General features: G+C 42.4%; 1 protein-coding gene across 1 annotated transcript in view; it reads right to left on the reverse strand.

Annotated features, from left to right (window-relative positions):
• The window catches only part of LOC130369788 (inactive dipeptidyl peptidase 10-like), a 138348-nt gene that overhangs the window by 22150 nt on the left and 91297 nt on the right, over positions 1-24901 (reverse strand). The window contains exons 6-16 of the mRNA XM_056575348.1: positions 21490-21542; positions 20773-20854; positions 13203-13323; positions 12171-12325; positions 11582-11679; positions 11366-11489; positions 9011-9049; positions 8685-8792; positions 8411-8502; positions 8281-8328; positions 7942-8063 (exon numbers count right to left, since the gene is read on the reverse strand). Of these exons, the coding sequence (XP_056431323.1) occupies positions 7942-8063; positions 8281-8328; positions 8411-8502; positions 8685-8792; positions 9011-9049; positions 11366-11489; positions 11582-11679; positions 12171-12325; positions 13203-13323; positions 20773-20854; positions 21490-21542 (1042 nt within the window). The remainder of the gene's footprint in view (positions 1-7941; positions 8064-8280; positions 8329-8410; positions 8503-8684; positions 8793-9010; positions 9050-11365; positions 11490-11581; positions 11680-12170; positions 12326-13202; positions 13324-20772; positions 20855-21489; positions 21543-24901) is intronic.

Genomic DNA, 24901 nt, shown 5'->3' on the forward strand with positions numbered 1-24901 from the left:
CATTTCAGTTTTTGAGGAGGTCTGCTTAAAAAATCGGAAATATTGACATACATATAACCAGGGGTGGGTAGTAACGCGTTACAAGTAACGCAAATGAGTCAAAAAGTAATTTTTTCGGATAAAAAGTACTTTTCACGTTCCTTTTCTAAGTCTGTAATTTTACTCTTACTCGAGTAAATATTTGATTTAGAATTCTACTCTTTACTCAATTACATTTTCCATTGTGCCTTCATTAAAATTAGTATTTTGACATATTATCGTCGTTGACTAATACAAGCGTACACGTTAGCGACGCCCCCTCCCCCTAGATTGCAATATTGTAGCGATTCCATTGCCGGGGAGACAGCTCACAATTACGTTGGGGCTGAGGACTCGAGCCAGACCATGCTATGCGTAGGCTGAATCGCAATTGCGTCAAAACAAATCCGTGTGGAAATTGCAATAAGTGAAAGATACAATTTCGCACGTTGAGCACACAGTGGTGTGACTCGTTTATTTAGTCAAAGAGAAAAGCCGGAAATCAAAACGTGCTGCAGGTAAACAAATCCCGGATGGGCTCTGACGTCATGAGACGCCGTAATCCTTAAAGGGACAGCGATCCCTGAACCACCAAAACAGTAAAAGACATGCAGTAAACGACAGCACAATTGAAAGAACAACACATAACAAAATTTACAATTATATTATATGATATACTATTATATATAGAGCTCCGAGAGTCGCAAACGGCAACAATCACTTTCTCCTCCATGCTGCAGTACACCCCGGACTGCACTGCGCTGAGTTTGACGGTTGAACGCTGATTGGCTGTTACGTTACACATGTCACTCAGTGGCCACGCTGTTGAACGCTGATTGGCTGTCATCAAGCGAAATTCGTGTCAAAGTTGAAATTTTTCGCGCCACAAATCCTCGTGAACGCGCTTGCCTGTGCATGGCGAAAGTGTAGCGCGACAAATCAAAAATATTCGCCCGATACGCGTCTATACGTTCACTTTGTATGGGATCTTGTCGTCCCGTTGCATTTTGGGGTGAACGCACTGGAGAAGTTGCAAGACAGACAGCCAAAATTGACATTTTTATTCAGAAAATAGCCGGTCCTTTTGCTTCCTATAACCCTGCGTTCACACCAAAAGATGCATTTGCTGCCCGAACGCGTTGACGCCTGAGTTTTGCGGCGCGTCAAATCAAGTTTTGCGGCGCGTCAAAGGTTTGCGGCGCGTCAAAAGTTTAAATATTTCAACTCGAGCAGCATTTGACGCGCCGCAAAATACGTGAACGCGCCCTTCGCCCGTGCCCGGCAGCGGGCACGGGCACGGGCATGCTGCGCCGCAAATCAGATTTTGACGCGCCGCAAATCAAGTTTTGCTGCCCGTTTTCTCGGCAGCAAATGCTGCGGCAGCAAAGCAGCAACGCGTCTCTACATTCACTTTGAATGGGATCACGACGCGCGTCAACTTTTTGCATCTTTTGGTGTGAACGCAGGGTAAAAAGCATGTTTGTGACACTGGATATCGATATGGATACGTCATCTAGCCTGCATGTGGAGGGCCACATAAGGTAAGAAATTGGTTTACGTAAACTTTGCTGCTGGTTCTGTTTGCTCGTGAATCGTGATGACCTGGCCAAAGGTTACCCACGGTCCTAAGCGATTTTGATCTGATTCTGGTTGGTGCTCCAGTTAGTATGCGTTGTATATATAGATTGCAGCTAGTAGCAGCTACACACGGTGCGATTGCTATGCCAATGTGGTTATAGTTGGTTTTGTCTGATTGAGATATGTGACGACTTGGAGCCTGGTAGGCCTATCCTGACATAAATATGTTCTCGCATAACCTGTGTGATTATCCTAAACTGAAGGGGATTTTATTTGCGGACAATTTGCTTATGATGTTTTAACGAGTGAAGTCTACATTGGTCCTTCGCAAGTGTTTACTGGTGGTCAGGATTTGGCAGATGCAATTCTCCTCTGGGTGCTTGTATTTTTATTTTTTTAATGCAGCATAACATATGCTACCAGCAGCCCTTGAGCTTCTTCAAAAGGCTGATGCTCAGTACCTCGTTTCATTTCGTACCCCCTTTACAGTCTGGCATTGTTTGTCTGGTAAACTCTGTTGATGTCAAGATAAGTGTTAAATTGCCAACACTGTTCTTTGTCCTGTGTGTATTAGTATTAGGCCTACATATCCCGAGCCAATACCCTGGTGTTTCCAACGCTGTTTTGCAAAACAAGCCAAAACACAAACTGTGGTTTTCAACTTTTATTGTTCGAATAGGATCTTCATAGGGCTGGCCCGAATGCCATTTTTCAGGCTTCGAATACTCGTTGGTTTTTCGTAGCGAATATTCGAATACTCGTTCCAGAAAAAAACACCATCAAAAACAACATTAATAATCCTTATATACTCCCTGGAACCGATTTTGACAGTATCTGCATATTTTGTTGAAGATTTAATAGCTTTTTGAACGTTAATTAGTAGGCCTAAGAAGGTTGAAGTTCCTTAGTTTTTCCCCGTGAAAGCGAACAGCTGTTGCTCCGTTCCAAATCAGCTGTTCTCTGTCATCTCAGCCCTTACGGGAGCTTTTCAATTCATCCTGGAACGTGCATCTTTTCAGGGAATTTGTACAATAAATCCATAACAAATACCGAATATTGATTGTCTTATGTGTCCATATTATATCCATTATAATGACCGGGTATTCCCAAGACGCTCACGCTCTGCAGCAAGCCAGTCACAGTTGATTGGCGCGGCGCTGTAGGCTACAGCGAACGTAAACAAACAACTAAGCTAAGGTTTTAAGTATTACTTTTCCTCCAGAGATCCCGCTAATGTTGTGTTATAAAGTAAAGGGAAACAAGATATCTATTCTTCCTCCACCTCTCTCGCTTCTCTGCTTGGTGTCGCTGACGCTTATAGTTTGCCTCCCTCGCTCTGGTAAAGTCACCTACGTGGAAAAAAAAAATAACGAAGCTCCGAATACTGATTTAAGCTTCAAATACAAATTTTCCGAACCAGTATTCGAATATTCGAATAATTTCAACACCTGACAATACACTGTAGAGCATATTGTAATGCAGCGTTGAATGGATGAATAGCTTACATAAGGGTACCCAGCACTTTTCAGACCACACTCAAGCTTATGGTTATTGTCCCCACCACTTCTAAAAACAAACTGACGCCCTTGGTTAAGGGGTATCCTATTCTCTCTCTCTCTCTCTCTCTCTCTCTCTCTCTCTCTCTCTCTCTCTCTCTCTCTCTCTCTCTCTCTCTCTCTCTCTCTCTCTCTCTCTCTCTCTCTCTCTCTCTCTCTCTCTCTCTCTCTCTCTCTCTCTCTCTCTCTCTCTCTCTCTCCCCCCCCCCCCCCCCAGCCAGGTTAGTGTTTAATTGGTAACTGTTCCTACAATGCTTTTGTCAAAGCTGAAGTTAAATTCCATGTTTAGTGTAAATTTGTTTGATGGCCTATGTTTGTATAATGAACAATACAGAATGAAGCAACTTGTGAAGAAATGTTTGAGAGTGCATCTTTCTCACACATACACACGTTAGGTCTTTTTCACTGATCCAAGCACTGCAATACAAAAATGTAAAGTAACTTGTAATTTGAGTAACTTTAAAACAAAGTACTTTTTTACTCTTACTCAAGTAGGTTTTTACAATTGGAATATTTACTTTTACTCAAGTACATTTGAAGGAAGTAATTGTACTTTTACTTGAGTATAGATTTTCAGTACTCTACCCACCTCTGCATATAACTAGAGGGTGCACTGTACACTGAGGGTGCACTGAGAGAGAGCTGCTCTCTCTCTCTCTCTCTCTCTCCCCCTCTCCCCCTCTCCCCCTCTCCCCCTCTCTCTCTCTCTCTCTCTCTCTCTCTCTCTCTCTCTCTCTCTCTCTCTCTCTCTCTCTCTCTCGTTTCGTTCTGTGGAGCATGAAAATGCTCGGAAATATTGACATATATACATTTACATTTAGGGCATTTAGCAGACGCTTTTATCCAATGCAACTAACAGTAAGTACATTTTTCATAAGGAGTGAAGTAATATATCGCTGTCAGTACAGTAAAGATGTTCATAGAGCCAAGTGCAAGTACTAACAATCGCAAGGCTAACCCATTCCCCGTGTAGAGCAATGCTAGCAGCTACTGCAGATGTTACACAATTAAGTACTATGAATAAGTGCAATGTAGATTAAGTGCATACAATAAGTGCGTACATTAATTGCCAGGACGTACAGCATACATTAGTGGCCGGAAGGGGCTGGGTAGCTATGCACCGTCGAGGTGAACTCTGAACAGGGGAGTTTTGAGTCTTTTGCGGAAGCTGATGAGCGACTCTGCGATCCTTACATCAGCAGGGAGCTCGTTCCACCACTGAGGTCCCAAAACAGAGAAAAGTTGCGACTTTGTTGGTCGACCTTTGCTTGCTCTTAGCGATGGAGGTACCAGACGTCCAGCTGAGGTAGTTGAGCGGAGGGATCGAGCTGGGGTGTGTGACTTTATCAATGCTTGGAGGTAGGCAGGGGCAGTTCCATCGACTGCCTTGTATGCCAGTACCATCATCTTGAATCTGATGCGAGCTACTACAGGGAGCCAGAAGAGGGGGTTCACATGGGAGAACTTCGGTAGGTTGTACACGAGGCGCGCTTCCGCATTCTGGATGCGCTGCAAAGGTTTAATCGCAGAGGCAGGGAGTCAAGCCAGGAGCATGTTGCAGTAGTCGAGACGGGAGATGACCAGTGATTGGACTAGAAGCTGAGGTGCTTCCCTTGTAAGGGAAGGCCGGATCCTGTGGATTTTGTAAAGTGCAAATCTGCAGAATCGGGCTACCGCAGTGATGTTTGCAGTGCAGCATAACTGATTGTCCAGTACCACACTGAGGTTTCTGGCAGTTGGACAAGGAGATACAGTGATGTTCTCAACAGTGACCAGTAAGTCCATGTATTGGCAATCTTTCCCTGGCATTAGGAGGAGCTCAGTCTTGTTTAGTTAAGCCTCTGGTGATGGGCAGTTGTCCAAGTGCTGACGTCTGCCAGACATTCAGATATGCGTGTTGCTCTCAGGGCTTTGTCAGATGAGGGGAAAGAGAGAAATAGCTGAGTGTCGTCAGCATAGCAATGATAGGAAAAGCCATGCGATGTAATTACAGAGCCCAGGGATCTGGTATAGAGGGAACAGACGAGGCCCCAGTACCGAGCCTTGAGGGACACCAGTTTCAAGCGTGCAAGGTTTGGACAAGGAGCCATTCAATGTTACCTGATAAGTGTGATTCGTCAGGTAGGATGTGAACCAGGAAAGGGCAGATTCAGCAATGCCAAATTCAGCGAGAGTGGCAAGGAAGATCTGGTGGTTCACCGTGTCAAATGCTGCGGACAGGTCGAGGAGACTGAGAACCGATGAGAGGGACGAGGCTCTGGCAGCACGGAGGGACTCAGTCACCGCGAGGAGAGCCGTCTCAGTGGAGTGTGCCTTTGTGAAGCCTGACTGGTATGGGTCAAGGAAGTTGTTAGATGAGAGATAGGAGGACAGTTGGTTAGAGATGGCACGTTCCAGTGTTTTAGAGAGGAATGAAAGAAGAGATACCGGTCTGTAGTTCTGGATGTTGGTGGTATCAAGGGTCGGTTTTTTGAGGAGAGGCTTTATTCTGGTCTTGAAAGGCGCTGGAACAATGGCTGAATGGAGGGAGGAGTTGAAAAGTGCGATGGCAATGGCAGGATGTCGCTTGAGACAGCCTGGAGGAGAGAGGAAGGGATAGTGTCAAAGGAGCAGGTGTTGGCATGGTTAGATGTTATTATTCTGTTGACCTCGTCAGAGGTGAGAGGGATAAATTGGGTAAAGACAGAGGTGGGGATGGGAGGAGGCAGGATGGAGGCAGGGATAAAAGAGGAGCTAATGTCCTTTACCTTCTGGGTAAAGTAGGTAACAAAGTCATCAGCAGTGAAGCAGGAAGGAGGTGGAGGGGAGGGAGGGTTGAGGAGGGAAGAGAACAAGGAAAACAGTTTCCTGGGGTTTGAGGCGGAGGAGTTGATTTTGGTGCGGTAGAAGGCAGATTTGGCTGTTGACACAGTGGAGTTGAAATCAGAGAGAAGGAAAAGATATTGAGATTGATCATTAGGACAGTCTGATCTCTTCCAATTCCTCTCAGCTGCCCACAACTCTGCTCTATAAGTCTGCAGAGATTCAGACAGCCAAGGAGGGCGGGGGGGGGGTCAGGATCGCACAGGTCTGGAGTGGAAGGGACAGAGGGAGTCCAAAGAGGAGGAGAGGGAGGATAGCAGAGTGTCAGAGGATTCCTCGGTGGATAGTTGAGAGAATCGTTCGACAGAAGGTAGTGAAGAAGGAACAGTTGAGACAAACGTAGTGCGAGAGCGAGATTTGAGGTTACGGGTGGTGACAATGTGGGGACTAGAGAGGAGGGAGGGAGAGGACGTCAAGGGGAGAAAAAAGGCAACAAAGTGATGGTCGGACACGTGGAGCGGGGTAACAAAGAGAGCAGAGGTGCCACAGGACCTAGTGAATATCAGGTCAAGTTGGTTCCCTGCCCTGTGTGTGGGAGGAGTAGGGGAGAGTGTTAAGTCAAAGTTGGTGAACAAGTTTGTAAATTCGTGGAGTCGCCAAGAATAAAGAGTGGTGTGCCATTTTCAGGAAAGCAGCTGAGAAGGGCATCCATCTCGTCATAGAAGTCACAAAGGGGACCAGGATGATGGTAGATCACCACAATGGAGAGCTTGATAGGAAGGGTGACAGTAACAGCGTGGAGTTCAAAAGCAGATATGGCCAAGTGTTCTAGTGGAAGGACCTGGTAGCACCACATCGGCGAGATGAGGAGTCTGGTCCCTCCTCCTCACCCTGAAGGTCTTGGGTGTCTGTGAGAATGAGTAGACGGTGGAGAGGGCAGCAGGAGTAGCAGAGTTCTCTGGAGTGATCCAAGTCTCTGTCAGGGCCAGGAAGTGGAGGGTCATGTGTCAGGTGTCTGCCTTCTTGACCGCTGATTGGCAGTTCCAGAGTCCTCCCATTACTTCAAGGTCCGTGTAGGGTCGGTGGATGGCACAGATTGGATGGGTTGCTTCGCCGAGCAGAGGATCTATGACGCAGAGGGTGCACTGTACTGTCTGCGCACACTCTCTCTCTCTCGTCTGAAAAACGCTCCCATTCAAAATGCATTGGTTTATATTTCGTTCTGTGTAGCACGGAAACATCGGAGAAACGCGCCCATTCAGAATGCATTGGTTTACATTTCGTTCTGTGTAGCACGAAAAAAGTCGGACATTCTTGCTCTGGGACAAGATTCAATAGATTAACGTTTGTGCGCATGAGCATGAAATCGCGTGATACCGGGTTGGATTGAGGTTTGTCATGGATTTCATATATGTCTTGACAGGAGAACTGCTTCACGCAGATACCTGGGGATATTTCATCTTAAATCTAAAGACAAACCAACATGTTCTAGAAAAACCTGACAGACAAGGCTCAACGGTGAAAAAACTATCTGTACCGATATTGTTAAAAGATCCGCTCGAGCGGAGCATGTTAGCTTACCTCAGTCTTGTTTTTATTCAATTGTTTTGCACAATTCTATGCAACACTTGGAAGTAAATCAACACAACTATATGTCAAGAGCTATGGATTATTTGCCTTCACCTATTGATCTTGTCAAACCGGGTTAGAGTTGGAAAGATATTAGATATTCACGCTCCGTGATAAAGCAATCATAAGCAGTAGACTAACTGGACTATCGTTTGTGGATCTTTCGCAACGATAGATAGCTATACTGCAGAGCTTGAATATTGATATGGTCTAATCCGTATTTTTGGCACTGGTTTTCATGTAATGTTATTGTTGGATTTAGCATATGGATCTATTGCCCCCGTCATTTCAACTTGCTTCTGTAACCCAGTTACCTTAATGGCAACAGTGTGATATTGACAGAGTGGTCGCTCTCTACCTCGGCAGTCCAGCAGGACATGTTGGCAGCGAGGGCTGAGGCGAGCATGGAAGTGGGTGCACCGAACTTTGGAGAGAGAGCAGCTTAGGCAGGACCTCTGAAACGGACTCACAGTGGAAACCCTGAAAGCAAGAAAAAACTCAACATCAATCGAGTCAACAAAATGTCATGTTTGTTTCTATATTGCTGGAAAGCTGCTATAACCTATCCCAACAGGGATAGGTTAAATACAATTGTGGTAATACTTCTCTCACTCTTTAACAATTTTTCTAATCAAACACACTGAAGCGAATTGCAGGAGTCCATCACCATAACCACTGCCTAGATACTTTGACGTACTTGTAGAGCTGTCTTTGTGCAGACCCATCCTCTGTGCTCAGGAAATACCTGCACAAATACGAGAGTGTGAACTAAGGTATTCATTCATCTTATGAAATACTGCAGTCACTGTCTCGTCGGTCAAACTCACAGTGAGTCTGTGTGCTCGTCGAATGCTAAGACCTGAGAGACTTCCCAGCCTCCCGAGGTCAGGTGACGAACGTTGACCTCCTGATCCTCGGACTGAGGGGGGGAGGCATGGATTCGAACAGGTTTCAACGGAGACATTGTGTATGTTAGTTGGCCATATTAGACTTTTTGGAACACAAAATCCTTCAAAGTACCTTTTTCTAAATGCAGGTTGATTAGAAAAATAATGCTTTGACATTTCCTTGTGAAATACCAATCCTCTCAGGGGGCTTCACCTGGTTTGTTATCATGGCGATGTGGTTGAAGGCTCCTCCTCCGCTATTTTTTAGAGGGAGGGTGATGAAGAACACCGTGCCATCCTTGGAAAAAACTGGCTCTTCGTTCTACAGGAGGATCAAACATCAACATGTGAAGCTAATAGAAAGAGTACTTTTCAACATGTCCTTATCCACATTTTTTGGTAAATGTTTATTTTTGGTCTGCCATCATGTTAAATACAAAATACTCAAATTAAGATGAACTAAGTTAAGATTTAAGTGGCTACTCAATTCATTATTTATGATTATCAATGATGAGGAAACTCATCTTTCTAGCTACTTACCTGGCGATCAATCCACTTCTCAGATGTCATCACGTGTTTCTACCAAATAAAGGACGATAAAGAAGGGATCAATAGAAGTGAAGTTAGGAGATGTAACTCACTTGGAGATTTATCTTTGCTCTCTTAAAGTAACATCTGCAACCTGAAATTCCATCTTTAAGTCAGGTAAATTAAAGGTGCTCGAAGCGATATTTATTCATTAAATAAGCGTTACATAGCTCTATATTATGCCTGCCATCACTGATTCTGGACCCTATTTTAACGGTCTGAAACACAAGTATGAAACGCAAAACGCAAGTAGCTTTGTGGGCGGATCTCTGCCGCTGTTGCTATTATAACGGTGGATAAATGACTCTTGCGCCCGACGCAAATCTAAAATGGGTTGGTCTGAATACCGGTAGGTGTGTTTTGGGCGTAACATGCAATAAGCCAATGAGAGTTCCATCTCCCATCCCCTTTAAGAGCCATGTGGGCATTTGAGCTTGATGATTTGATATTTTGACAGCGCGTTTGCAGTCTCTGAGACAGATGCATGAGCACATTTCAAACTTAAAATGGCTCAGTTTATTGCAAAATAATAGGCCTAATTAAAAACATAGAATAGCGTTTTATTCTACAACTTCAGAAACACTGAGTCGTCATGTAAATTTCAGCAAAGAGAACTTAACATATATAGGATATGCGGTCCTGTGGCCGCAACTGTGGGTCTATTTAATGAAATGTGGCAATACATTAACAAACATTGTTTGTTACCAGACTACCAGTATTGTATACATATTCGTTATCGACTTGTGTTCATAATATGCATGTGTCCCCCCCGTTAATATGCATTGCCACAGACTATTGCGTTACGGTTTAGTTTGGGTTAGTTCAAACAGATGGGTGCACACATATTGTTGAACTGCACGCCAAATATCACCCGCATTCATTCATTCATTCTTTCATTCAGTTTTACTCACTCAAGGTTTTCTCACGATGAAATTCTCATCAATCCTAAAAGTTATGGGCTTGGAAACAATGTCTGTTTCAAGAAAATATATGTTTGCTGTACGGTGTTTGCAGATGCATTGTTTCAAAAGTACAACTTATGACTGCTGTATCAGCTGTTCTTCCCCAAGTAATTTAACCAATGTTATCATTGAACCTAAAACAAGATTTTGTTTTCGAAGGCTGGGATATACTTTGCTCAAGTTTATTATTGTTATTATTATTATTTGAATGCATTGCATATTACTACAGTGTTCAATCATGCAGCCTCTTTTTTTATTTTCCACAATCCACATCATCATCATAATATTTCAATTAGGCTAATCATTTTCATGTTTGTGATGTTCATAGCCTAAGTGTGTGTAAGCTTATGTAGCAGTTCTGACCTGCCGTGGCACGTCAAAATTGCAACACCGACTGCGCTATCCGCTAGTGCATTTAGACCAGGTATTTGCCGGTCAGTGGCGCAATTGCTTTTTGGATCACAAAAATAGCACCAAGTATCATTGTCGGAACATGCCTCTGCTTTTCGCCGACCACCTGGCGCAAGTGGAATGGCGTGAGTTTGCTGCGGGGGAAATTCAGCTTCACGCCGGGTGCAAACTATCAACGATACATGCGTCGGTGTAGGGTGCAAGATAGACCCATAGAGTGTTTGGTCAGAAACATGTGTCTCCCAGTCCCTCTGCTCTGCAGTAAACAGAAAACACATTTTCTGGTATCCCGTTTACACTTTATCCAATCAGGAGAGGGATCGCAACAAAGAGGCAGTCCACTGCAAATTCAGTGGCAGGCAGCAGGATTGATGTATTGATTGACACTGTGGGAATAGGCAAAGCGACCACTGTTCTCAGGAAGGGCTTACACATCAAAACACACCAAAATAATACTGAAACAAACTGCTGAAGAGAAAAAATAAGAAAAAAGGCTGCCAGGATAAAAGTCGAACTCCCTTTATGTCAACGTGCAAAGGAGTTAGTTGAGTGACCTATAGAGGCAGCTTTTGCAATCTAACGAGGAGTCATCTTGCCAGGCTTCAGGTTATGCGTTTGTGTCCAAACCACCAGTGGTTGGACCAATCTGCATTCTATGAGGAACTCTGTGATCTACGATGGACAGGGAAGCCAGATGGTTCATCAAATCAACCGCCAAGTAATTTTGCCTTCCCCTGTCCAAACATTTTCTGAGGATGACTTCCCAGATGTTTCTGTGTGACGAACCATCTGGGGAGTCATGTCAGGAGGGCAGTTATAACTGCAGAAACTGACCAGAGGTTAGAACCTTTAAAGCAAAAAAAGCTTCCATCTCCAATGTTAGGAGATGTTGGGTTACATTTCCAAAGTGAAGTTTCCAGTTAAATCTCCTCACCTTGACGCAGTGTGCTGTGATGACATCACACAGAGTCAGGATCGACGTGTTCTGCGCTCGGTTTACCCAGCGCACGGCCACTCGCTGTCGCGTGAGCCAGGTCACCATGGTGATGTAGTGCTCTCTAGCGTAAAAAAACAAACACGAAGTTGGTATGAATAAGTGAGTAAAGGTCACCCCACCTGAACCCCCTCTCCCGGAAATGTCTTGAAATACCTTTCCTCAAAACTGTGGGGCGGTCGCAGCTGGGCGGTCTGAGCCCCTCCTTCCAGAGCGATGACGTAGAGTTTGACAGTTGGGTTGATCTGCCCCATCTGAAGGGTTCCAAACCAAGACCCTTTTAGTAACTCGATCTCCCTTCTGCCCCAAAATATCCATGCAGTCAACTGTCGTTATGAGAAATTTTGTTAGTTTTTGGTAAGCTGCGGTGGTAGGCTAGGCCAGGAGATAAATCCAGGCTCTGTAATGACATTATAATTCAAGCCAAGAGTACACATTGACAGTGTGTGAAGTGGTGTAAGCCCCGCGGGCCAGTCATTGTGCTTCTCTTGGTAAGCCTCCCTCAAACACTCTGCTCATTAGTCTAGAGATGATATGACACATCGGCAAGCATCACTACAAAACAACAGTCTGACACACGCTTTTTTTGTGAGCGTGTGTGTTTACTTCACTTACTTTGTCTCTCATGCATTTCTACTGTTGCTATGCTTATATATGCTAACAGACCGGAACAAGTCACATATAGACAACCATCGTCCCCCCCACCCATTATTTTCGATAGTGCACAGGGTGGAGGAGCTGGGACCTTGGGATAGGGGTACTTCTTCCCCTTGGGGTATCGGCCTTCAGTGAAGTGGGGCAAAAGCATGGTAGGCACCAGGCTGTCGTTGATGGAGAGGTAGGCCAGCCAAGAGCCATCAGGGGACCACCAGTGAGCCACCTGGGTGTGGATAACTTGCTCTAGTGAGGACAAAATGGCGGAACACGGGTTTGAGAAGAAGTCAGTTGAAACAAAGGGAATGTGGGGGTTGGGGGGGGGTATTAGTTGTTGTTTTGTTGGAGGACAAAATGAATGGTGTGAAACGAGAAATGTTCACTTTCAACCAGTTAAATTGTTCTTGAGTTTTTTGCTGCCTACGTTTTGTTTTCAGTTTTGTCTTTCAGTTCAATGGGAAGTCATTGTAGGGATAACAATCTGAGCTGGTGTCGGGATAAACACTGTTGAAAACAGTTCAATATTTTCTGTCGTAAATTATTGCATATGGTTTGGTTTAATTAAGTTGAAAAGGTTGCTAACTCTTAAGTTGTGTTTTATCTCTTCAATTCATTAAAAATCACTGGTCATTAAGAACCATTGGTGTTTACTGCAATGGTTGTAAGGAACATTAAACTGAATCTGATGGTTTGTTTATGACTTGCGTCTTTTTTGTTTCTGGCTGATTGAATTTTAAAACCTCACACAATGGCACTTAATGCACTTTTTTTTTTTTTTTTTTTTAAGTAGAAATGAAACACAATTAACCTCATCAGTTCTCAAATGTTTGTTCATTGTTGAGGACAACAGTTTTTTTTCTGTCTTTTGGTTGTGGTTTATGGACTAATGCAGTATAAAATTCAGCGTGTTCCCAGAAAGCACTTTCCCTCTCTGCTATTTTACTTTTTCCTGGAATATCTAAATGTGTTTTATTTGAAGTTGCCTACTCTGCTCTGCCTACTCTTTTACCCAGAAAGGACATTATCGAATCCTTCTACCATTTCTGACCTGAAAGAATATGCTATGATAGATTTTTCTTTTTGATCAAAACACATTTCCTTTGATGATGCCATCAGTCCTTACCTTCATACAGCCAATCAGAGATGCCGTTGAAGACAGCCCCTTCCTGTCCAGAGGATGTCAGTCTCCAAGAACTGCTCTGGACGTCCGCTTGGTAGTAAATGTTGTTTTCAAATATGTAAACCTGAGGATGAACCAAGAATTTGTCAACAGGTATTAGGGTTGTCTGCACGATGTTCCCAGTTTAAAACCACTGTAAAAGTGCTGGTAGAATTGTGATTTGAAGTACCTCAACCTCAGCCGGGTCGCCACTGAACACATATGCGTATGCAAACACACACACACACACACACACACACACACACACACACACACACACACACACACACACACACACACACACACACACACACACACACACACACACACACACACACACACACACACACACACACACACACACACACCTAAGTTTATCCAGTCCAGTTTACTTCAAATTCGTAATCTTGCTAAAATCTGGATAATCCTGTCTTGTATGTATTAATATACTCCCATTTAGATTCTTGTTATTCGCTGCCTCAGCAGCCTTCACCAACCTGAACTACAGAATAGGGTTAATCGTATAGATTATCCCATATCGACTGTTCCAAAAAAACAGCAATACGTCACGTATGTATGTCAAGGACAGATTCTGCCAAAACAAAATTAGGACATTTATTTTATTCTCAGTGAAAAATGCGTTTTGATAAGATTTCTAGTGATATATGTGCATTTTAATCCATAATCTTCAGTCATTAATTAATCAGAAGAGAATGTAAGTGAATGCAAAGTTTTTATCGTTGCCATGGTGATTCAAATGGACGCTGCTATCCCACAAAGCTTGCATGTTGGTTGATCAAAAGTTTTTCCATGTAATCATCTTAGCTGTTGTGTTCTGTGCTATTTTATGCATGTGATGAACATTTCAAGAGATCCTGTGATTTATATACTTAGATATTCTTCTTTGGGACGGATTAAGAAGATTATGTTTTCGTGAGGCCCAACGAAAGCGTGTTTGCACACACTGAAAAAAAGTATTGCATGATAAATAAATGTTGTTTAACAAGATAATCATTACACATTAATACTGCTGTTGGATGTTGTTTCAATAATATCATTTTAGATTTTCGAGGGACCCAGGGATTCATTTATATTTATCATGATAGTTATTTCTTCTTCTTTGAGGCAGACTAGGCCGACGTGTTTTTATTGGACAACCTTGAATTCTATGTTTGCTTTGCCTCCGCTGAAACCCTTACCAAAGCCTAATTTAAGGTAATCAGAATCAGGATCAGAATCAGAATTGTTTTTACTACATTCTAATTGTACAAGTACACAAGAGTAAAGAGTATTATGCTTGGTACCTCAACACACACATAGCAGCAACAATAAAATATAAAGTTAATAGATATTTAAAAATATAAAAATAGGTAAAAAAATATTGAAAGATAATATGAAAAAATAAGTAACAGAAATGTTAAGTGATCGAGTTGTAGTGGTACCAGCCACAGTTAGGGATAGCATGAGCAAGAAATGCAAGTTTCAGTGTTTTTGAATCATGAATGCAATTAATAAGGTAAAAGGCAGACAATAATAATAGGCTACTAAAATGATCTACACGGGGGTCGCAGAAATACAATAGGTGAAACAAACACTTATTGTATGTTGGGACACAGAATGACTTGGGATTAAGATAGAGACGTTTGGTCTCTTATATATGAAAGAAGGGCCTCAAGGAAATACGATATTCATTTGGGGGCTCTTAATAATAATAATACATTTAATTTAGAGGCGCCTTTCAAGGCACCCAAGGTCACCTTAGAGAGCATATAGTCATCATAAATCGTTTAAAAACAAGACATTGTGGAAAAACAGAAACTTAGTGTCTTGCCCTACATGAAGTGATTCAAAAATCAACATCAAATGCGCCATTGAAAAACATTAAAAGGACGTAATGTAAAGTTATTTGAAGAGATCAGAACATGGCTATTAGACCTGTCAACCCCGGGGAGCCGTGGGATCGTCTGGGAACCCTGAGTCTCTGTGCACATAGTGGACGGTGTGTAACCACAACCTTGACCCCAACGCTAATGCGGCCCGCGCCATGCCACTGATGAGATACAAAAATGTCCCTATGCCTTTCGCTCATAACTTTTTTTTTAATGAGTTAAAGGTGTGTATTTGCGTGTCGGATCGGTGGGGTGGGGAATCGTCTGGGAAGAATTTACCTAAGAATGTCAGAAGTGGGGTGAGAGGCTACAGGATGGAGCCTTTTCTGAGGCTCTTTGAGTTACTTCCTAGAGGGCATGAGCCCCAAAACGTTTAATCATACTTTTCCTTTAAGCCCTCTTTGATATAACAAATACGTCCTAATCTATCCTAAAGAAGAAGAACAAATGTCATCCCTGGGTCACTATGTTTTTTGTGGTGCAAAACATCTACGTTTCTGTTGAAAGAACATTGTTGGCCCCTATCTTACACCAAGCGGAATCTACTTTCTACAACGACGCATGTATCGTTGCTAGTTTGCACGCAGCTTGAAGCCGATTTCCCCCTGCAGCAAACACCACACTTGTGCCCTGGAGAGGCGTGACGGCGAAAAGCAGAGGCGTTCTCCAGCACAAATGATAATTGGTGCTAATTTAGTGATTCAGAAAGCAATCGCGCCACTGACCGGCAAATACCTGGTCTAAATGCACTATAGCGCTATTTTGACGTGCCGTTACAGGTCGGAATGGCAACATAAGCTTACACACATGTAGCACAAACAGCACACGCAGCACAAACATGCAAACGAATAGTCTAATTTAAGTATTATGATGTCAAAGATTGTTCGTATGTGTGAAACTGCATAGAAATAGCATGTGGGTCTTTTTTTTTCCATAGGGGGTGCATGAATGAACAATGTAGGTTATTGCCATGCGTTATAATAATAATAATAACAATAATAAACTCGAGCAAAGTATATCCCAGCCTTCCAAAACAAAATCTCGTCTTAGTGTAAATTATAACGTTGGTTAAATATTTGGGAAAGAACAGCTGATACAGCGGTAATAATTGGTACTTTTAAAACAATGCATCAGCAAACACAGTATAGCAAACACATATTTTCTCGACCCAGACATTTTGTACAAGCCCATACATTTTGGAATTTTGAGTATTTGATCGTGAGAAAACGTGGTTTTACCGCGAGTGTTTAAAAGTTGAATGAATTCGGGTGAAAATGTTTGGTGCGCAGTTCAACAATATGTGCACCCATCTGTTTAAATACATGCAAACTGAACACGTAATGCATAATACAGTCCATGGCAATGTATATTAATGGGGGGGACACATGCATATTATCAACACAATTACACAGTTGACTGTTGGATTAGGCCTACTGTTTGGCCATAAACAGAGCCATTTGAAGTTTGAAATTCATGAACGCACTGTCAAAATATCAACTCGTCAAGTCCAAAAAGAGATGGGAGATGGAACCCTCAATGGTTCATTGCTTGTTACTTCCAAACCACACCTACGGGTAATGAAGCTACTCCAGACCAACCCATTTTAGATTTGCGTCGGGCGCAAACGTCATTTATTCGCCTGTATAATAGTAACAGCGCCAGAGATCCGCTCACAAAGCTACTTGGGTTTCGCGTTTCATTCTTGCGTTTCAGATCGCTGAAGTAGGGTAGAATGAGTTAGGCTACTTAAAAGAACACATAACATACCAGCTGAAATGATTAACCTGACACACAAAGAATGATTCAAACAACGAGCCGGCTGCTCGATTTCAGGGACAGCAGCGTTTATATTAGTGATCGGTCGTTCGCGACCGAATCAGTTCAAATGATGAATATTTAACAAGAACGAACCGAACTGATTCTTCTCTCTCTTCGGCTCGTTCGTTTTCAGACTCGACACCTCCCAGACCCACTGGACGCTGACTCGCTGTTCGTTCACTGACTGTGAGTGGTGAAGAGGGAAGAGGCTTAGTGAGCGAGCGTATGATAATACGATTCAATATCATTTAAATGGTAAATGCATGCTGTCTTTGTACTTTCTGTGTCATGCCAGATTATTTAAATTTTTGAATGTCCCGTCAATCTGTCTCGTTCTTTCATGGTTCGTTCTCCCACCATCATTGCTCGATGAAGTCTATTATCTTGCTGGTATGTTAAACATCCAATAATCAACTACACCCTCCATTCCGCTGCGTTTGGTTAAAGTTGTTATATTGTGTTGATTGATTGACCGACTTCCAGAACGAGGGAGGAGCTGAGTCTGACTAACTCAATTGAGAACCGTGCATTCCATGACTCGATTCACCGCTACCGGAAACTTGACTGAACGAACGAACGAACAACTATTCTGAACGACTCTTCTTGGCAAACTGACCGACGTGAACTGAATCAAGGAAAATAATCATTGAAATCATTACTGGTTTATATGCATCACCATGGCAACGATAGAAAACATCACTTTAACAAAAAACTAAACATCCTATTCCTTCACTGACTTGGATTTCAAATTAAAATGCATGCATTGCTAGAAATGTTTGCAATTTTGGAAGACCTAAACAAACAACCTAGTCTGTGGTTTAGGTTGGAGATCATATTGGCCTCAGTCAAGCTGCTCTCAATCGCTTACAGTTGGTTCGTAATTCAGCCACCAGGCTTTTAACTAGAACTAGCTGTTTGTCCCACATTCCACCTGTTCTTGCATCCCTCTATTGGCTTCTTGTAAAGTCCAGTATAGACTACAAGAACCTGTTGATGTCATATAAGGCACTGCATGACCTTGCCCCCAGTTACAGCTCTGATCTCCTGACTCATTCCATTTCTCCACTTGTCCCATCCTCACATCTCCTCTTGATATCCATCCCTCTCTCCAACAACAGCACTAGAGGTGACCAGGCCTTCGCTGTCTCCAGCCCAACCCTCAATTTCTTAATTTTTTTTACGATGTATGTGAGACATGTAAAAATGTTTTAAAGCTGAAATGAATTACTTACTTACATACATTTTCATACAGCAACAACCTTAAACGTCAGTTGAATGGAATAATTTGAACGCTGTGAATTGCTATTGAACTCACGGATATCTTAGAATTCATATTGCATTCATGGTGAACTAATTTAATACAAGACTTGTCTCCAAATGAACTGAATATACATGTGGATATAGGCATGTGAATATTTGGATAATCAAAGAGGGAGAGATACTAGGTGATACATGTGTAATTAATGCAATCTTCTATGTAGTGTTAAAGAGATTGCTTCCTGCTTGTCTTCCAGCTGCTTTTGAAACACAGACAGGCTGCATGTGGAGCTCTAAGAGACCCAGCCAATAGGAACGCATTCACCCCACCGCTCCATTCACCTGGCAAATATTTGCATGCGTGACACCCAGTAGTTATCTAAGCCTAACCCTTACCCTGATACCCAGTAGTTATCTCTGGAAGTGAAACCGGCCAAACCCCGCGTTATATTTTCATGAGGAGTTGCAGAGTCATTAACTCCCACTCTTTGACTATTTGTGATATTTCTTTGAAGTTTTAGCACATATTTATTCAACAAATCAGGCCGACACATTATACCAACGCTGAGCTCAGGGCACACTCCATGGAACAACAAAGCCAAGGAGGGTCTTCAAAGCAGAGCGCTTCCTGAGTACAACGCGTTTATCTGTTGTGATATAGTAGCAAAGAAGGTGGAGTAAGGCCTCATGAATAACGGAGGGCCACTCTGTCATTAGAGTGCTGCGTGGTAGCTGTAGGGTCTCCTCGTAAACACAATCCACAGGGGCCCGGGATAAACTGCAAGTAAAGTAGATAAATATGCTATCAAACGCTTAATCACATAGCTTGTCCACAGTGGTGGAGTAATGGACTGATTATGTGGAGTCTTATTGTCTCAGTGTGGAGGCATTACTCATGAAGAGATTTATGATCAAGCAGGTAAGGCTGGTTTTAAACGCTTTCGTTTTCAAACGCTTTTTTTAAACGCATTACAGGTACCAGATATCTTTCCTAGAGATGTGAATAGCCTACTATATGCTTATTTGTATTTAGTGCCTTTTCACTCATGTAGGCTATATCACAATACAAACAAAAAGTGTTTCTGACACAATGTTAGAGCTGTTTAAATATCGGAGATATTAATTTTATTTAACTTTAAAATGTATAGCTCTGCGGTCTTTAGTGTTTTTGCTTTGACCTTCACCCCATCTCCGGTACAAAAGCAGATTATGTGTGGGTGTTTTGTCAAGTTGTAGCCATTGCATTAAGTCCAAATGGTCTGGCAGTATGTGTTGCGATTAGAAAGTTGTTTGTGATGACAAATGGTGCATATAACAAGTTTCATGCATATTGAACCTTCCTAATGGTAATGGCACTTGGCAATGCTGAACTTCCAGGCCTTTTTATTGTGCCACCTATGTGTTATTCTGGCCCATCTTTTGATTCCCTTACTAATTTTTCGAGTTCTATTTTCTATTTTCTAGTTACATTTTTATAACTTTTTGAGCCAAAAGGTCAGGTTAAAAACAATAATACCAATGATTATAATAGGGTTCCTACGTCATTTGTAGGACCCCTAATAATGCTAACGATTACAATTGGGTTCCTATGTCATTCATAGGACCCCTAATAAATGAATCTTGTGCTAGTCCATCATTAATGTTCCTCAAAGTAATCTTAAAACACATCACAAACCTTGCTCCGTAAAGAGGCCACTTGTCTTTAACAATCCCCTCACAACGGCATCCCTCGGGGGCTGGGTGTAATGCCTCGTTAAGTACACGCTACAAATATATTTTGAATTGACGCTCACATTGCATAAAATCTAGTCCACCATGTAGAGTAAGGTTCAATATGCATAAAAACTTGTTATACATGCAACATTTGTCATGACGAACAACTTTCAAATCACTACACATACTGTCAGACCATTTGACTTAATGCAATGGCTACAACTTAACCATACACCCACACATAATCTGCTTTGGTGGGGGATAAAAAAATATATATATACTGTATATTCTGTTAGTTTTTTGGGCTGGCCTAAGAAAACAATAATACATACCCTGCAGATATTTTACACACAATACATTATTTCTGGCTAGGTTATGATGCTCAAAGGGGTCATTAAGGTCAATATTCAAGGCCTTGACTCAAACACCATGTTCCTGCTGCGCTCATACTGTGAGGGTAGGGAACTGATGAGTGGAAGAAGACCCAACGCAGAGTCAAGCGCGCACACTCTGCCGCACACTTTGCTTATCTCCTGTGTTCAAAGTGGAGCTGCTTGTTTGTGTGCCGTTCAGATTAGCGCAATGTGTTGCGGGTGATAAGTGTCAGCCATACAGTACGTACTGAGGTGTTGCAGGAAGGCGTTGAATGAAGCAGGATGGATTATTTTCTGTTGTATTCAAATTTTTTGATTTAATATGTGGGTATTCACACATGCTAAATTAGATTATTGTGCGGGGGGTTTTGTGGACTTTTGTGGAGAATATTCCACAGTATGCTCCCTCAATAAACATCCTATTTCAAGAAATAGTTTGTGTTTAGCACCCACTCAATTTTAATGTAGTGGTTTATAACTCACCAGCTGTTGGTCTCGCACTCCCCAGGATGCAAACTGCAGGACAGAGTCGCTCACCTCTGGCGGGTTCAACTCCCTCACCTCCCTGAGGTGAGGACAGTAAGAGAGCTGTCAGCCGTTATTAATAACATGTTCACTCCAGCCCAGGTCGCAGGCACCGTTTGGCCAGCTTTAATCTAACAGAACCCACCAGAGGTCCCAGGCCAGTACAGTCAATCTTCTCTGATGTTGTTGGCAGATCATACTCAAAACATTTGAACAATTCACAACCTGTAACACCCACTTTATCTCTTCCAAAACCTCACCTCATGATGGACAGGAGATATTATTGTGCATCTTAAATAATGGAAAGCAAGGAAATATCTTAACTGAAAATACCATACCCATAGATCACACAATATAAAGAATGCATAAGTAATGTCAATGAATTATCAATAATTATTACTAGACTTTTCTCTGACCAAAAAAGACGCTAAAGTCTACCTCATATCTGTTCTGATCAACGTAGTGACCCAGTGTCCATTTGACACAAGACATTACTGACCTACTATCAGATCTTTTAGCAGAAACTTGAAACACAAGTCATCGTTAAGACATGGTAATATCTTTGGGCTGAGCACCGTGACTCCTGAGGCTGTGACTCATAGTGCTTCCCCCCAGGTCTGCCTCTGATGCCCCCTGCGCCCTGATGCGCCCCTGGGCCTTACTGGAGTTGCTCACCTGGTGTGGAGGTTGTAGATCAGATACGACGCCAGGAAGGAGTGCTGGAACACCTAGAGGACATCAAATCAAATCCGGAGAATTATTGCTGGAATCATCTGTGGAGGAAATTAGGTGAAAGCTGTAGGCAGCCTACTACTGACTAGAGACACTGAACCGTCAGAAGTACCATAATCTGTCTTTTAATAAAAGGACAAGATACAGTTTAGAAAGGGTTAGGGGAAATATACAAATCAACCACATGGGGGATTCAGAATGTGTAAAACTAATGAACTTATGAACTATAATTATGAACATTTATGAGCAGGGGCTATGCAACCAATCACTGTTAGATATATTTCAGAAGCAATATCCCTATTAACCTAATGTCCTGAAAAGCTTAAGATTAAATTAAAATCTTTATTTTCTTTCTATTTCACAAATGAACATGGTGGCCCATTGCCCAAAGCACTTAAGAGTGAGAAGCAAACATTGAGTAGTAATTCCCAAACTTGCAGAAGAGATAACGTCTAATGGCTTAAACTAGATGATGTGTTGATTAAAACACAATCGGAAGTACTGCAATGTTGTTTTCAGTTCAGTGAAAGTTTATGTTTGTGTGTGTGTGGGTGGGGGGGAGGAGAGGGGGTTGACCATGAAGTTAGTTAGACCATGAAGTTAGAGAATACATTTCTGGGCAACACAACATCTACAGCCAAGCCAGAACTCCTGAGACTCTCACTCACATACACAGTCACACACACACACACACACACACACACACACACACACACACACACACACACACACACACACACTCACAGAAGCACACACACACACACACACACACACACACACACACACACACACACACACACACACACACACACACACACACACTGCACCTTATGGTGCAGTGTTTGTAGGTCACAGCAGGAGGTCAAAGCAGGAGGCCGAGTGGATTCAAACTCTATATGCATTGCTGCAACATCCTTGGCATGGTTAGGGGATATGCTTATTTTACTGCACGTGAGGATGTGGTGGACCAATGGGCAAATAGCAGGTTTGTTTAGGAACCCCTGGGCGACGTAAATGTTCCTTAACGACCTTCAGCTAGTGTACAACATCAGCCTGTAGACCAGAGGCGTCGTCAGCCCCTTTTTACTGGGGCACGTGCCCCAGTAAAAGTCTCCAGTGTCCCAGTAAAATTCCATTGATCATCATTAAATTAATCTGCAGAAGCGCCGCTCTCGCTATGGAATCGGCAGGATTCATCAAGTGCATCTCCTGCTGCCTCGGGAGTCTTCAGTCGAGCCTGCCACTTACCAGCCAATCAAAAAACGAAAGGGGCTACATAAAAGCCAATCAGAAAATAGCACTACTGTATCTGGGTAAGATTTAACGCAACAACCAATGAAAAAAATCAGTTATTTCCGGATTCGTCCACGTGACTCTTCTGAATGTTTCGTTGGAAACCACGGGAGCTGGAAACAGCGCAGAGTAAGTGTTTTAACGTTACAACAAATGCACAACTTGTTTGACACAAACAATGACAACTTGATTGCTGTTAGAGAATGTTGCCCACATAAATAGCACCAGTTTTTCAATACTGAGCGTCTGTAGCCTGTCGTTTTATAACACACACGCGCACACACACACACACACACACACACACACACACACACACACACACACACACACACACACACACACACACACACACACACACACACACACACACACACACACACACACACACACACACACACACACCATGCGTGCACGCACACACGCGGAAAATGAATAATCTTCAAAATTTGAGGAAGTTTTAGTGGCCAAAAACGTCCTTAACACAAAAAAGGAAATTATGGAAATCTGGATCCAACAATGTTCCCAACACTGAAACAGATAATTCAGATTGCACTCACAATTCCTGTAAACAGTTGTAGTTGTGAGCAATCTTTCAGTGTGTTGAGAAGGCTCCACACCTGGCTTAGGTCAACCATGGGGCAAGGAAGGCTTCACCAACTTTCTCTTTTGTCCATTGAAAGGGAGCAACTATGCAAAGTGAGTCTAAGCCAAATTATTGACCGCTTTGCTACCATGAAGGCGTGGCGATACAGCTTAATAGTGAAAAAATAATAATTTAAAAAGGCTCTATGCAGTAGTGTATGACCTTATTTAGTTTAATTTAAGAGCTTTGATGTTCTATAACATTTTCCAGGTTGATTGGTGACAATGAGCCACCTCACCTTAAGTCAGAAATTATATTTTAAACCTTGTTTCTGGCCTTTATAGTCCATGTCGTTCTGGCAAAATTATGCTGTTTCCACCCAGCTTCTAAATAAATATAGATGTGTAGACTTCTCCTGATAAAGAGGTGAAGGTCATAAAGAGACTTTTTGTTTATTTGTCAGTTACCTTATTTGTAAATCTTTGAGATGTGTATGTGTTTAAATACATATCATTGTACGGTATTCATGAATCTATCTTTGAATCTTTACCTTTACCAGTGCAGTATATGACAGTGACAATGATTTTGAAGCTCGTACATACCCTTCTGTATCCATCTATTTCATATTGTGCCCACGTAAGAAAATAAAATAAAATAAGTATTGGCAGTTGGGGGCCTGTGCCCCAGTAAAACTCTAGGTCTAGCAACGCCCCTGCTGTAGACACCGGTCCCAAGCTAACAAGGTAGTGCATGCCATAGCTACGAAGACAATATCTGCTCAGGTGCTAAACTGCTTTAGCCTGCCGTGTGGTCATTCATAAATCAATTATTGCATTAATTTTTTGACCATCTCATCCCCCTTGTCCAAGGTCAAGGTCTGTCCAACCACACTCCAGAGGTAACGGGAGACTGCAAATCTCAAGGTATGGTATAGTTAGCCAAACAAGGGCTTACTATGATTTCAGGAGAGATTACTTTACTTTGGAAAGATCTGACTCTTGCAAGCAAATTGAACCAGTTACTGAGTGCTCTTAGTATAAGGGGACCGGTCAGCTGAAAATAAAATTAGGGACATTTGCTTGATTATCTTTCCATCTATTAACCACAATATGTGATGATGACCATATATTCACAAATGTAGTGAAAGCCAAATGATTACTATTATGTGTTTAAAAAAGCCAGGTAGCTAACTGAATAGGGAATCTATATTGTACTGATAGCCTGTTTTTTATGATCGGCCATGCCTGCTTATGCTATATGGTACAACCTCGATAGATATACCTCCCCGTAGAGATATGCATCACAGCTGATCAGTCACGAGACTAATGAACAACTGTAATTATCATCAATGAGCAAGCGAAAACCTTCCTTCCTAATCTATGATTTAAAACAACATTCTTTAACAAACCTTTCTATGGACAGGTCACCAGAACCATGGACCTGGTCCCCTATCTTAATAAGATCTGTAGAATTCAAACT

The sequence above is a fragment of the Gadus chalcogrammus genome, chromosome 17, assembly GCF_026213295.1.
Source record: "Gadus chalcogrammus isolate NIFS_2021 chromosome 17, NIFS_Gcha_1.0, whole genome shotgun sequence".
Lineage (NCBI taxonomy): Eukaryota > Metazoa > Chordata > Actinopteri > Gadiformes > Gadidae > Gadus > Gadus chalcogrammus.